Below are 14963 nucleotides of genomic sequence, written 5' to 3'. Positions count from 1 at the left end.
AAGCCTTACCTAAAATCCCATACCTAACCATCTTCCAGGTTTCTCATTCTTTGAATTCAGATACAAGCATAACATGAGACCAACTATATCCAAATTCTCTATTTGTTATTTCTTGCCCTAATAAACAGGTGATATTCAGAAAACCACTCCATTTATCTAAGCTGCAAATATTAGGTGGCATTAAAAATACTACAGCAATTTGCCATCTGTTTGATGAAGTAGGAACTTCTTTAAGAGAAGAACAGAAAGTAAACGTGCGTGTTCGCATGCATCTATGGGGAAGAAAACATGAGACCCCTCAGCCGAAATCCTGACCAAAAATGAAGGCTCCGCTGAGTTCTTCAAACACCATTTCTGTCATAGGATGAGGAGTGTAGTAGATGTTTTACTTCCAGCAGCTGGTGCTCTGCAGTCCTGCTGATTCACACCTTTGAGCAGTGACGTGGCTTGGTAACATTCATTTCAACAGGACACCTAAGTGAAATGTACTACTGTGATTTGTCTGATATAACTTTAACCATCTAGAAATCCGGCACCTCATGCATGTCGCTTTGCTAGACTCCCTCTTGCCAGCAGAGAAAGAGGACAACTTCCAAAGGGCAAATCAGCCCACATGTCTCTGAAAACCAGTTAAAGATGGAATGAATCATCTTCTGGAGATACCACCCGCCTCCCCAGTGTCTACAGGGGAGCCTGCGCGACTAGCATGGAACAGTCATCACTAATTTTCAGATGGCTACAGTTAACGGTTAAGTGAGGTGAATCCTGTTAGTTTCCTAACTGTGTACATTACTGTAAAATAAGAAACAGGAGCCACCAAACAGAGCTGACATATTAGGATCCTGAGGCATAAGTCACAATTCCCATCGTTATAACGTACTTGAACAGAATGCTATGAGAAAACAGATTTTTCTTTTTTTAGGAAAGAAAAATGTCTATGATACAGTCATAAATGTGACCCCCAGGGTCACTTGCACATCCATTGAGAGGGACAGCATGACAGAGGACGGCTCTTTCACTATGAACAAGGAAAGATCTCATTACTTTTTAGAGTCATTTGGGCTCATAGAAGAAATGAGGTTACATGAAAGAGAGCCTTGTGCAACCTACTGACTGTACTGAGGGGCATAATTGCTAATATTCAGTCTTTCAGTAGTAATGGTTAATGGCGGAATACAAATAGGAACCAGTAAGAACTCGGAGAGTCTGAGCTGCAAGTTTCTTTTTTTCTGCAGCAGATATAAAAGCACCTCAGTCTTTGACAAATGATACAAATGTCTATTCTGTGGCTTTTCATTGTTGTTAATGGAGTACTAAGTGCAATTAACCCCTAGCACATTAGTGCATTAACCTTGAAATATTCCATAACCTGGATAATATGGACGCTTTTGCACCAAATGTCCTAACTAAATGTAAGTGAAGCTAGGCTGCTTGTTTCAGAGCTACCCACACAATTAATCACAACATGATTGATAATATAGGACTGTTAGAAGCATAATGTTAGTTAACAGAGTAAAAAAAAGCAGGTATGGTGAGAGGCCAGGGAAAGGTGGATTTACAACTGTAGTTCACTAGAAAGGTGCCAGAAACAAAATGGTTTTGTCTCATCTGTACTAAATCAGAAGGGATGCATATGAGTAGCATAAATTGTTACAGTTGGCTTGTCTGAATGCATAGGTAATGCTAGTACAAGAGTGTTAAACTCACACATTGTCCTGGGTAACGTGAACCTTCACTGTAATAACTATAATAGACTGTGTGTGACTTCAGAAAGATAAATGGCAATAAACAGGACTTTCTGGGTGATGAGTACAGAATAACTATAGAGCTATGCTGGAATTACGGAGATGTTCTGGGATTATGGTTTGGCTCCCTGTATGTCCTGAGGATCCCTTGCTGGAGAGGAAAGATAAGGGGGAGTAAGGGAGAGAGAGGCCTCAAGTCTGACATTTTCTTTCACTTTTTTAAAAGCATGGGTTTAAGCCATTTTTACTTTTTAAAGTGTTTATGTGCTGTAATGTAATGGAGTTTCAGGAACCTGCTGTTCATTTCATGCTGCTTTAAAACAAGAACATCTAGCAGCAGCCTTGAATTCACTGGGGCCAGCTGAAATTGGAGAGGCAAGGTTAGCCAAAATCACTGGCCAGACTTAGGCTGTGCTACATTGCACACTCCCTCACTCACAGACATCTGCCACCACTAAGAAAATGGCCTTGATCCCACAAAAACATACTTATGCTTCATTGTGCTTACGCCTCATTGGCTTGTCCATGCATAGGAAGAACCTGGGAACACCAGCCAGGAAGAGCGGCCCCTGGAGGTGTCCGTGTCCCTGCTGTGCACCATTCTGATGGTTGGCGGCTGGAAACGTGTAGCTCTAAATCCCCAGTCCAAACAGACAGGGAATGAGGTGTACGGGCACTGCAGAGCATGCTTGCCCTGCTGCACTGAGACAGTCACCGGCACCCAAAAATACATTCATGCCTTGAACTGATGGCCACGCCATTATTTTTTTGCTGTGTTTTGTTTTCACCCTGAATCCAGTTTGGCGTGTTAAAAATAGCACAGCGTGCTTCGGAAAAATCTGTTGGGTTTGCTACAGCCTGAGCATTTACACCACAGTTGCTGTTCTAATTAAAAAGGAAAGCTCACATGACAGGAATGATTCCTGTGCACTGACATTTCAGCGCAATAACCACAGCAGCAAAACCCAGTCTTGGCGCTGCTCTGTTCATTGTGGACCTCAGACCAAGAGGAACAATGGTTGTGGAAGAGACAGTGTCCTACTCCACAGGTCAGTACAGCAGACACTCGGAAATGTTGAACTCAATACATTTCCTTGAGGGAAAATAAAGTAATTTCTCTGTTTGGCATCCCGAATGACTCAGAAAAGCAGCAAAATGACTCCAAAAATCTTCACTTGCTTTCTGAAGAGGAAGCAAATACCACCCTGGGTGATCTCATAGAATCCTTGACAAAGGCAGTGGTCCTTTTCTTTTTTCCAGTTAGTTCAGGCTCTGTGCCCCTCTGACTTTCCATCCCTGTTACAAATATGATGTTGATTAAGACACTGGAAGCAGAAATCCTCTCAAATTAAACATTCTTCTCAGAGAAACTCCTTATAACTCTGTCAGCAAAGCCACTACCCTGTGACATTTGAAAATGAGAGCCATGAAGCCACCCATCAGGGAATAAGGCCACTGGCTGGTTCAGTTTTGCTACCGTTTAAATCTCAAAGGTCAAACAAAAACGTTTGCCAGTAGTTTCCTCATGGAAAAAAAGCTGGGCATGAGCTGGAGAATATTTTCTTGCTGGTGGATTTTTAATTCGAAACATACTCAATAGGGATTTTTCTTAAAAACACAGCCAAAGGGTTAATAACATCATGAAGGAAAATAAAGACTCCAGATCCGGCTTAAGTTTGCCAGAGCAAACCTCACTTCTTTGCTGTCAGGCTGGGGGTTTGGGTGCTTGACCCCATCTAGTGGCATTCCAGGAACAAGGAGAAATCGTTGTCCTCAGTGGTACTGCAAGATCACGGTATCCTATGCGAAACACGGCCACGTGTTTCCCCCAGGTGTGCATCCTCTTTACATAGGCACTGGATAGGAAGCACATTGTGTTGTAATTTCATTTCTCAATCAGCTCTGAAACAAGTGGCCTCTTTGAAGCCGGTTTGCGCAGAGCCCCGGTTTGGCATACAGCTGTAGCACCATGAAACCTTTGATCTTCCCTCTCCTGCAGCCTCAGCAAGGCTGCTCCCTCCATCTACTACTTTACATTTGCCTCTACCTTCACCAGTTCTGCAGGTGACCTCCCCACAGGAGATCCCCGTTCCCTGCCCTTTGGCTGGGACACAGGTACCAGCAGCCCAAATCCCTCCCTTGGTGGACACAAAAGCCACCCCTTGGGAGATCCTGAGCTCAGATGCCTGTGGTGGTACCATGGTTAGTGTTTGCTGGGCTTGGTCATCTCATCTCTATCCCAAAGCCCTTGCTGCCTGTCCCTGAGCATGAGTAGATGCTCAGCCACCTGCCCACTGGAGCAGAGCCTGTCCCTGCTGCCAGCTTTGGTGAAGACCAGTTTCTGCCTGTCTATGCCTCTGAAAAGTCAGTTTATCAAACTGTAACAAATGACTGGGACCCTCTTTGGGCAAAGGCAGGATGGGATGAGGGGAAAGGGTGGGAGCCAAGGAAGTTATGGAGGTGAGGCAAGGCTTTTCCAGTGTAATAATAGAGTGATGTCCAACACTGCTGGGCTGGGTTCCCCTCTGCTCCCAGCTTCCAACCACCCTCACACAGGAGGATGCTGGCAGGAAGCTGCTGGACTCTTGGGTGTTCATGGCACTGGCCTTGAAGGTATGGACCTCAGCCCTTCCTCTGGGACATGCTGCCCTTTGCACAGTCCAGTGTTCAACCCCTGCTGATGGTGCCTCCTTCATTTCAATGACTTCTGAGAAGGGGTTCCAACCCAACAAACTCTCCTTCAATGATCGCCCCTCTGGACCTGCCAGCACACAAACCTACTTAGCTTAATTCATCACTCCTTTTGCAGAGCACTTTCAAGTGCTCATCTGCAAAGCTCAGGTTCCCAGGGGAGGTACCATGAGGCTCTCTGGTTTGCCCCTTTGTTTACCCCAGTGTCGAGGTAAAACAACTTCACCTGAAGTCAGTAGCACGCCCTGAGGCTACACCAGGAGAAATTGCGATGAGGCCATGGAAACACAAAATTTCCTGTGCATAATTGCCATCACAGGTAGCACTATAGGATGCCCAGTTCTACTGTACAACTCTGAGATATTCAGCAAGACAATTGCAAGCTGGACCTGAGCCCTTTCAAACCCAACAAGTGCTGTTATAATGAAGCTCATGCCTCATTACTGGGTTGATGAGTAGCTTAGCATTGATTTAATGAGTTCCCTCTAAGAAGGCTCCAATACTGCATTCCTCGGAAGATTAAGGTTGGATTTTTGTTTTTATTTCTTTCTAATGATGTTGTTACTGAGGAGGCACGAGAATCTGAGATATGCCCTGTTTACCCCTGGGTGAACCCCATTTACACAGCATTTTTACTGCAAGAATCCTTCCAAACATTGCACAGATGGAATTTCACATCTGACAAAAGAAACAGATAACATTCATCGAGCAAAATACCCCTAATACCGCCTGAGTTTGCCTTTGCTTGCTCATGCGATTGTGCCTCTTCTGTGTTTCTAGTGTCAAAAGCACTCACCAGAGAGTGGTTCTGAGAAATGCTTTTCTGGGCTTTTTTAAGCCAGCATAGATGACAACGTGCTTTACCAACATCTATGGAAACACTCACCACCCTTTCAAAATGCTGAAACATTTTCATACTGAACTGTAAAGATGCCAGGGAGCTCCGTACAAGCCTTTCTGTGGGGGACCGTCAGGCAACCAACTCATTAAGCCCCAGCAATAGAGAAGCAGTGCCTTTAGCTCAGCAGAGCCAGCACGCTCCTGCCCACTGGTACAGAGGAGCCCGCAGCAGCAGAGGGATCACTGTCATGTCTAAGCCCCAAGATGGATGAAGAGGAGCAGCCTGCTCTGGGGAACTGGTGCATATCTGGATTCTCCAAGGTCTTGTTCCTGAGGACACGACTTTGGCAGTAGCGGTGGGTCTCCAAGGCACCATAGGCAACGGAGGTGTGCACGGTGGGACGGGACTGTGAGTACTAGCTCTCCATTTACCTCATTTCTGCTGTCACTCTCGTAGCAAAGGAGAGGGAAGGGAAAGGGTATTTTTGCTGTTTCTTTTTAAAGGAGAAACAAAAGGCGAGGCTGGGTGAAAAGAAATTTAGAGCAGGAAGATGAGAGAGAGATATTTGAATTCTGAAACTCGGAGAGTTTACTTTCTCTTGAGCCTCACAAGCGGCCTTCTATTACAAAAAAGGCACTTGGTTTGTGGCCAAGCATCGCTGTCAAAAAGAAGAAAGAAGAGACTTGCAAAAACGGAGCGGCATTGTTTCTGTTTAAAAGCAGTGTGCTGTCAGCTCGACAGCGTGCGAGCTCTCCCTCTTAGCCAGAATACATTTCTCTCCGCAGTTTTCCCTGTGCTGTGAACCGTGGTTAAGCAAACAGGGCAGGCTAATGGAAATGAAAGTTTTAATTAATGAAGGTTTATCACCATTTATGAGCCAAGGTGCAAAGGCAGCGGCGACCCCATCGCACAGCAGCGGGCACCCGCCTGCCGCCCAGCTTGATGGTAGGAAAACACTAAAATGCCCGTTGCTCAAGCCCCCCCACAGCAACCTCCACATAACTCGGCGCACTCTGTGCTCCACGCTCCCACTGCTGGGGTGAAAACCTCTCCACAGGCAAAAAACTTTGTAAACGCATCACAACGCTCCTGCACGGCTGCTGAACCGCGGACCTCCAGTGAGCGCTGGCAGTGCCCAGCCCTCCCCTGCTGCCTGCCAGCCTCCCCTTCCCCTTTAAATAAACATCTGTGTACAAAGCGGCCGCCGCTCAAGATTCCCCCCCCCCCCCCCCCCGCTTCCCCTTAAAAAGAGATCTGAAGCCCACTGAATGCCGTGTGGACGGCGCTGAAGGCGAGCACGGCTCTAACTCGCGTTACAGAAATAGGTCGTGCCGCACACACAGCCCGCAGCCGCTGCTGCGTCCGGAGACGCTACTTTGTGAAAAACAGCAAAAGTACCTTTTGAATTCTTCCATCAATATCCAAATAAATACACTTGGACCGGTAAGTTGAGGAGGCAGATCCCATCTTGCTACAGCTGGGTTTTCACTGGACTTTTTTCCAGCAACAAACAGAGGAGAAAATTAGGTTTATCCTACCAAGCTGAGCCACCGCTGCCTGACAGTTTGGTGTCCCTGCTCTTCTGTATCCCACTGTACTCTCATTCTGGGAAGGTCCCTCCTCTAACATGCATGAATTTTGCTGTGCCTCTGTCTCTCTCTGTCACCTCCTTTTAGTTTTGCTTCTCTCCAAATCCAGCTGCCTTGAACAGGGAAAGACACGGGCTCCAGCTGCTGTCTGCAAGTACCCTCTTGATTCCCATAGCAACAACCCCTCTTGGCTTCAGGGCTGAGAGCTGCTGGGCATCCCCATGGTAGCTCTGACCCTGGGGCTGACCAGCTCCTGTTACACACAAAACCAACTGGCACTTATCTCCTGGGTGGGATGGGGGAGGGAAAACCTTCACCAGGGTGGTGAGAGACCTCATTCGGTTTTATGCTGAAATAGGGCTGCAATTATTAATTAGCGCTGACCCTTCTGGTGAGCTGCTCCGACCCTGCAAGCAGTGAGACAGGCTCCCAGCTGTGCCCTGAGCTGGAAGTGTCCTTTCAGTCACCCTCTGCAGCCAGGGCATGGACTATCTCAACCCAAACTCAGCAGCTTTATTTCCACATTGCTCCTGTCATCATTACAAGGATGGAAAGAAAAAGCAGCAGCTTTTTTTCCCCCTGTAAGCCCCAGAATCACGAAGAAAGTGTAAAGCCCATGCTCTTGCCCAACACCATTCATACCACCCCCGGAGAGAAGAAATTTGTAATCTAAGGGAACATGAAGTATCCTGGCAAAGGCATCTCTCACGGGAAGGCACAGCCAAAAACCAGGAGGGAGCAAAGCAGCCGACGGTCGATTCTCTGAGCAGATGCCAAATGCCATCTGCTGCGTGTCTGTGCTGTGCTGCAGTGCCTGCGCCTGTGGGGAGCTGAGGCAGTGGCAGTGGCGGGCGGCACTCTGTCACGGAAGGGAGAGAGCTTTGGAGGCAGAGGCTCCTCCACCCTCGCAGGGGAGAGGCTGTCTGGTGTGCTGCAAGCATGCACAGCTCGTCCTGTGAGGCTTAGTTCTTGGGGTTTTCTGAGGCTTCTGCTGGAGCAGTCCCCAGCCTTTCTTGTGCTGCGGTCTGGGAGAGTTGGGCTGGTGGGAGTGGGGCTGCCGCTGCCTTCCCTTCTCACCCCAAGGCTTTGCTGCAGCTTGAGTGAGACACAACTGACCCACAGAGGAGGCCAACATGGCCCTGCAGGCTACTGTATGGTGTACAGCCTTGGCTCTCCGCTGCAACACACAGGCAAGGCTCATTCGTCCTGTGAAGGGGATTCATAACAGCCAGCAGGGCTGAGAGGGTCCTGGAGCCAGTCCAGGAGCCAGAGCCAGGCTGGCCTTTCAGACCAAAGCTGGCAGTACTCCTACTGCCCTCAGAGCCAGCAGCAAGGTGACTACCGGGAGGTGCAAGCCTTTGCTTCACATCCTTCCTCTGCCAGCTTGAAGCAACCACTTGAAGTCTTCCAGGAGAGAGCCATTGCCACTGTAGGGCTATTCAGTGAGCTATCTTGTGAGCTATCCTCAAGGATGCCGTCTATCCTGTATGCTGTCCTGGAGGCTACTCCATAGGCTATCCTGAAGGCTAATTCCTTAGGCTATTCCATATGCTATCCCTTTGACTATTACGAGGTGGGCAGAGCCTTTTCCACTGCAACAGCCCTCCCACATCAACTCCACTGCTTCTGTACATTGGTCAGGACTGCTGTGACCAATCATTTCATACCCTGCTCTGCTCAGCATTGCCTTAACCCTGTTGTACAATGGCTCACTCCTGAGTGAGTTGATTGACCTTGACAAGCACAGCAAATAGCTGAGGAAGATGGCCATGACAACAAAAATGCATCCATTTAGAAGGAGGCAGCAAGAGCACTCACACTGGGAGATGCACATGGGGCATTTGGTCCAAGAGGGGGCTGACAAGGTCACTGGTGCATTGCAGGATTTGACGCACATCGTTGACAATCAGAATCTCATGGCAGTGAGCACCCACCTTTTGATTTCTAATCTAAAAACTGACTGGCTTCTCCAGCCAGCAAAGACAGGCTGCAAAACATCATCCAGATGATGATCCTGTTGCTGCCTTTCCATTGTCCTTGTCATACCTATTGTCCCTGTGCTTTTGACTGTGTTTCTTAGCTCCAGCACGCATCACATGCCCCAGCCCCTTAATTACATTAATATTTTGGGTTTTTTAATTTTTCCCATTGAAGTGGATCTACAAAGATCAGCTCTTAGAAATTATGGCAAAGGCCTAACGCAATCTAAGGTACAGCTCAGGCCAATGCCTGAAAGATGGTATGCATCAAGAGGATGTGCAGCTCTGTGGGATCACTGCCTTAAAAAAAGTTAACTGCTGGTTAACTTTAGCTGAATCTTCTTATTTCATTATATGCTGTGCAACATATGGGCAAAAATTACTTGGAAGAATTATCCTATCTATTTTATCAAGCCCTTCAGCAGTTGTGCTTGTTTAGTCTGGAGAAGAGAAAGCTCAGGGAGGACCTTACCACTTTCTACAACTACCTGAGAAGGACAATGGAGAGAGGAGGTGGCTGGTCTCTTTTACCAAGTAACAAGTGATAGGACCTCCCACTCAAGCTGTACCAGGGGAGGTTTAGGCTGGATATTAGGAGCAATTCCTTCACTGAGAGGGTGCTCAGGCATTGAAACAGGCTGCCCAGGGAAGTGGTGGAATCACCAGCTCTGGAAGTGTTCACAAACCATGTAGATGAGAGCCTCAGTGACACACTATAGTGGTGGACTTGGAAGTCCTGGGGTAAAGGCTGGACTTGATGATCTTAAAGGCCTTTTCTAAACTAGTTAATTCTATGCGTCTGTATGACTCTATGATTTCATCAGCTGGCCTAAATCCTGGCAATACAGTGCCAGTCGATGTTTCTCCGTCATTTGCCTTAAAGGAGCATTTTGTCCTGCTAAGGACAGCACCAGGCTGTTATCCCCCAGACGGGAGGCAGCACATCAAATGTCACACAGCTCTGCTTTGCCTTCTCTGCTACGTTGTTTACCGAGGCTAACACACACCACTTTGTATACACAGCGCTTAAAAGTAGATGTGCCTTTAGGAGAGCTGTGGGGCTCAAGCCTTTGGCCCGATGACCTGGCTGTGCCCCAGCCAGATGTCACTTACTCCAGCAAGTGCTCCCAAGGAGTAAAAAAGGTGCCTCTGTCTCCCAGTCCTGGCGTCTGTTCCACATATGTGGTTCAGAGGCAGCTTTATCAGGGTTTCCAAGGTGTAAGAGGAGGATATTCAGATCACACATGGTTTGCACTTGGACTCACTGCCTTGGAGGCACAATCGTCCAAGCTGTCTTTACACAGGTTAAGATCCCCCCCTGCTGCAAACCTTGCTTAAAGGGTGAGTGAGCTTGTGGGTCTGGACTCAACCCCAAATAGCTCCCCCAACCTGAAGGGCAGGGACAGAGAGGTGTCGTGGTCAGGGCTGTGCAAAGCACAGAAAATATTTGAGTGCCATTAGGGGGCTAATTTGGGCCTCAGGTTGTATATGGAGATGCTCCTGGGCCACTGGTACTAGGAAGGTGCAGCTTGACCTGAGGAGGTGATGGGCAGCTGGAGCATAACTCAAGCCAAGTATTTTCAGGACAGTGATGTATTTTGACCAGTTTGCCTGGAAGAAAAAGCAAAGAATAACAATCTTTAAAAATCAAATTTTTTCCTTACCTACTCTGTATCTAAGACTTTCAGCTGCTTCTTGTCTCTGCCCACTAACCCCTTCTCTTCCAGGTCCCCTCCTTCAGCAGTAAGTGCATGTGTGTATCTGTCTCCACGGTCCCACAGGCCTTGTCTTATTGCTTTAGCTCTCCACATATTTCCCTCAAACCTACCGAAACACCTGATTGCCCGTGGAGCTGGAAGGTTTCCCTTTCGTTCTTCCCCTCCCTACTTTGCTCAGTCTTCTTTCCTTCCTTTCACCATCTTTGGTGTTTCACCACTCTTGCTTCTACATTTTTCTACTCCACAAACCCATAAATCAGGGTCGAGTCTATGAGGAATTAACTTTTCATGGTGGTTATGCTGTTAACAGCTAAACCAATGGCTATGCCAGCATAAGCTCCTCCATCACACCCATTGTCGACTACGAATGACCTTTTCAGTCCAGCTCCTTTCCTCTATGGAAAGCATAGAGCTTGCAGTATATGGAAATTTTAGCTCACTCATTTGCACATTTCTTTTATATACTGCCAGGTTTCCAGAGGACCAGTCCTGGAAATGATCATATTTAATGCTAATTACAGAATAACTGATTATTAATACTGGCACCTTTATGTGATTCGTTATAGACTCTGAAAGCCTGTGTTTGGCCCTTCACCATGCAGCAACACAGCTCTCCACCTTCCTCTTGGTTCCAGCCCCCTTTCTGGGTCTGTTGCTCACCCAATCGTCAATCTATGCAGTGCAGTCGTAATTGCCCACATCCTGGTTTCCATGGCAAACCCCCAGGAACGTGGGCTGGAAGGGAGCTGGAGCTGCAGCATCTCCTGACGTGGCTGGTCCAGGGCACCAGGGTGCAGAAGTAGAGCCCTGTGGGCTGGAAACGTAACATTACTCATTTGGGAGTGAGCCTTGCTCTTTAATCCAACAATGCTGGCCACCTTGGTGATAATGCTGCTTTTATTCTGTTAGCAATTGTTGTTCAAATCCTGGTGCCAGTAGTTCTTGCTTATGTCTCAGCACTCCTCAGTTAATAGGCTCAGATCTTGGGAAAGTAAAAATAGCAAGCCCTGCTAACTCACAAATACCTGCCCATGTGTGCTGTGCTCACTTGGAACAGAAGAGCAGTCTTAAGCCACCAGCCATTCTTCCACTTTACAAAAGCACATGTCCATGACAGCATTTGCTATTTCTTGACTTTCTTCTTTTGTCTATTGAGAAAAAAAACACTTCTTTCTCCAACTCTATGTCAGCATTATTTTTTTAGTAATCTGTTTTCTAAAGCACTTGCACTACCTGGCAGGTCCCCATGCTGATTCCCTGAAGGTCTCCCAGTAGTGCTAACCCATTGCCTTTCCCTGCTGGGTGTGGCGGAAGCTCAGCCTCCACAAGCATTTCTTTTCATTGCAATGCTCCCATCAGGGTTTTGGCACAGGCCCTGCAGTACACTGGCACAGAGAACCCTATGTCCTGATTTTGATAAGAGCCCTTTGCATCACCTACCCAGGGCACCCCTTCTCCCTGCCAGGAATGAGCAAGACCTCAGGCATTGCTATGCCCCAAGCCACGGTATGCTGCCAGCTGCCTACAGGGAGCCTTGGCTGCACCCTCTTCTGTTGCAACCTCTCTGCTTGATTCTCAGGCTCCCTTCCCTCTCTGCTTTCCATTTTCCACCTCTTCCCTTAACTTCTCACTCCCCTCCCATCTCTGCAATCCAGCTGTCTGTTCCAAAGCCTTCATTTAAAGTACCAACATAGAGCCAAGAGTACCCGAGTGCCTTACAATCCTGCCCTAGGCATTGCTGCATGTGATATTAGGCATGCAATCCATACCTGCCCACACAGACCCTAACTGGCTGCTAACGACCCAGGCAGTCAGCATGCTGCATCCCTGCTATAGAGCTTCTGGGAAAGCCCAGCTATGAAAGCTGTGTTTTCATAAGGTTATGGAAGAAATTAGCAGACCCAATTGGAACTTTCAAGTGCTGATGAGAAAAAAATAAATGAAATTAACTGTGTCTGGAGTCACCCGCTCGATCATTCAGAAGGAAGGTAGCCAAGAAGTGGAAAAGTCAATTCCCTTTGCTGGACAAGGCTGTCTCATGTTCTTGGCAAGAAAACCTGAGCGGGGGCTGTAGCCTGTGCTCCCAAAGGGGAAGGAAGCAATATATGGCTCAACTTGAAGAAAACTCCCTGGCATTTTATGTGGTGCAGAAAAGTGAAGTTACTTCAGATGCCTGTTTTGGGAGACTGCCATCTGAGCAGCTCAGAGCTGTTCAGTGACTCACTGTAAACCAGCTATTTCCATCTTTCTGACAAGCAGACTTCAGACACCCTAAAGTCTTGGCAACACAAAGATTAACGAAGGGTTGTTAGTACTGGTGCCAGCCTGGTGTAATGTATTTCATACGCTCACAAGATGTGAGGCCTGAGGAACTAGGCTGGCTGTGCACTTTTGAGTCTGGGCTCAAGACCTGACAGGGGCAGAGCAGGAGGCAATCATTGCTGCATCCGTGACTCATCCCTGGGTGCCTCCTTGTCTGCAGGATGATGATCACCCCCTCCTTAGGACACCCAGCCACCGTTACATCAGCAGGAATGGCTGTGAAACAGTTCACTACTCGGGGTTGCTTTTTAGCAAGCCAGGTGCTTTGGCAAATCTGGTACCCTGGGTGGGAGATTGTACTTCAACTGCATCACACCTGCATGCCATAAAAACGGGAGCTAGACACGTGAAGTCCAGCGGATCAGGATAAAAGGGCTTTGCACAGTTCTTTGCAGTACTGATGCGTGGATTGATTCCACAACTCGTTAAAGTTGTAAAGTAGGTTTGCTTTTTATTCAGCGCTGAGACGCACAGGGATAATTCCTCAAAGTCATGCGTGCCTCACTGTTGTTTCCTTCTACATTTATAAGGTTGCACCATACGCCTATACATATTCATGTCCTATCCCCGCTTCATATTACAATGAGCTAGAAGGTCCTTTGCACCTGCGCAGTGACCCCTCTGGTCATGGGCAGGGGTCTCAAGATGAAGTAAATGAGTCTTCCTGCTGTGGGTAGGGGTCTTCAAATTAAGTAAATGAGTCTTCCTCTTCTTGAACTTTTCACCTTTTAGTCCTCATGTACGGCCTTAGGGTTTGCTCCCAGCCATAAACCATCTGCTTCTCCCCCTTAACAGTAGATTCAGGGGTCTGCTTTTCCCTATCAATAGGTGCTTATCAGTAGAATCAGGCTCTGCTTTTCCTTGTCAATAGAACCAAGTGTCTGCTTTTCCTTATCAATAGTTAGTGCCTTTGTTCTGCTTAGTAGGCATGATAGGTACAGACAATACCTTTGCTTAAGCAATCGAATTCCTCTAACCCCCTGTACAACCCCCCTGTACATTGGTCAACCCTCTGCATCAGTACGTTAAAATCAGACCTTTTATTTTAACATAGAATCACAGAATGGTTTGAGTTGGAAGGGACTTCAAAGATCATCCGGTTCCAACGCCCCTGCAATGGGCAGGGACACCTTCCCCTAGACCAAGTTACTCAAGGCTCTGTTCAAACTGGCCTAACATGCCTTTTAAAATGTTGATCTTCATAAATAGCTAGATATCTCAAATAGAAAACATTTTCCTGTAATGCATGTATTTTCTCGTATTTGTTCTGTTTGCACAGATCATTCAGTGCTGTTTCCCTTAACAGGCAGAAGCATATTTTCTCAGTAAAAGAGATTAAATAGTCTTGACTCTTAGGGCGAGAGGCCAGAACAGAGCCACCAACACTGCTGGAAAGGATGCCAAAAGCCTCAGGTAGCACTGAAAGCCCCTGGCCTGCTCCATCAGAATAGTGAAAGCTGCCTGAAATGCAGAGATTTTTAACTGTTCTTGCAGTTTCCAAAACTACTTCAAGTTGAGTGATGCTTTCCCCCGGGAGCGGCACCTGCACAGACACACGACACAGACTGTATCTGAATTATCACTGTTTCTAAAAATCATAGGTCACGACCAAAGAAACTCCAAAGACTGGATGAGAAATCATTAGCATCTGCTTTCAAATAACACATTTGCAGCTCTTCTTTTTACTTGTCTCCTGTTTTCCAAACCTGATGCTTCATATCCAGGTCACGTACGTGAGCTTCTCGCTACAACTTTGAAAGCCAGAAACTTCCACTAAGGAACAAAATTGAGCTGAGATTTTCATGCAATAAGGTGATTCCATTTCCCAAGGAGACAGTAAATATCATAAATTAATGGTATGATCAGGAGAAAGGGCGGCACTAAAGTGTTACAGAGAATGAAATGGAAGTAGCTCATGGGGGGAGAGAGTGGCTCACACAAAACCTGATTTGTTTTTCTTCTTTTGGGGAAATATTTTTCACTACCCTTCCTCCATCCTCTATTTGATTCTGCCCTGCACAGCCCAAGTGTGCACCACAGTGCTGGGTCTCAGCCAATACCTCCCCTCCTGCATCCTT

General features: G+C 47.2%; 1 protein-coding gene across 2 annotated transcripts in view; it reads right to left on the bottom strand.

Annotated features, from left to right (window-relative positions):
- The window catches only part of PDE9A (phosphodiesterase 9A), a 50701-nt gene extending 43570 nt beyond the window's left edge, over nt 1-7131 (bottom strand). Inside the window, exon 1 of one of the 2 annotated variants that reach the window (XM_061359215.1) lies at nt 6676-7131. In XM_061359215.1, coding sequence (XP_061215199.1) covers nt 6676-6744 — 69 coding nt within the window. In that variant the 5' untranslated portion in view covers nt 6745-7131. The remainder of the gene's footprint in view (nt 1-6675) is intronic. The other variant, XM_061359213.1, reaches the window with a different exon arrangement.
- Nucleotides 7132-14963: the final 7832 nt, after the last annotated feature.

The sequence above is a fragment of the Neopsephotus bourkii genome, unplaced genomic scaffold, assembly GCF_033783945.1.
Source record: "Neopsephotus bourkii isolate Nb327-2 ecotype Australia unplaced genomic scaffold, CSIRO-AGI_Nbou_v1 NB_962, whole genome shotgun sequence".
Taxonomy (NCBI): Eukaryota; Metazoa; Chordata; class Aves; order Psittaciformes; family Psittacidae; genus Neopsephotus; species Neopsephotus bourkii.
The sequence above is the reverse complement of the archived record's forward strand: the minus strand, read 5'-3'. Positions and strand labels throughout refer to the sequence as shown.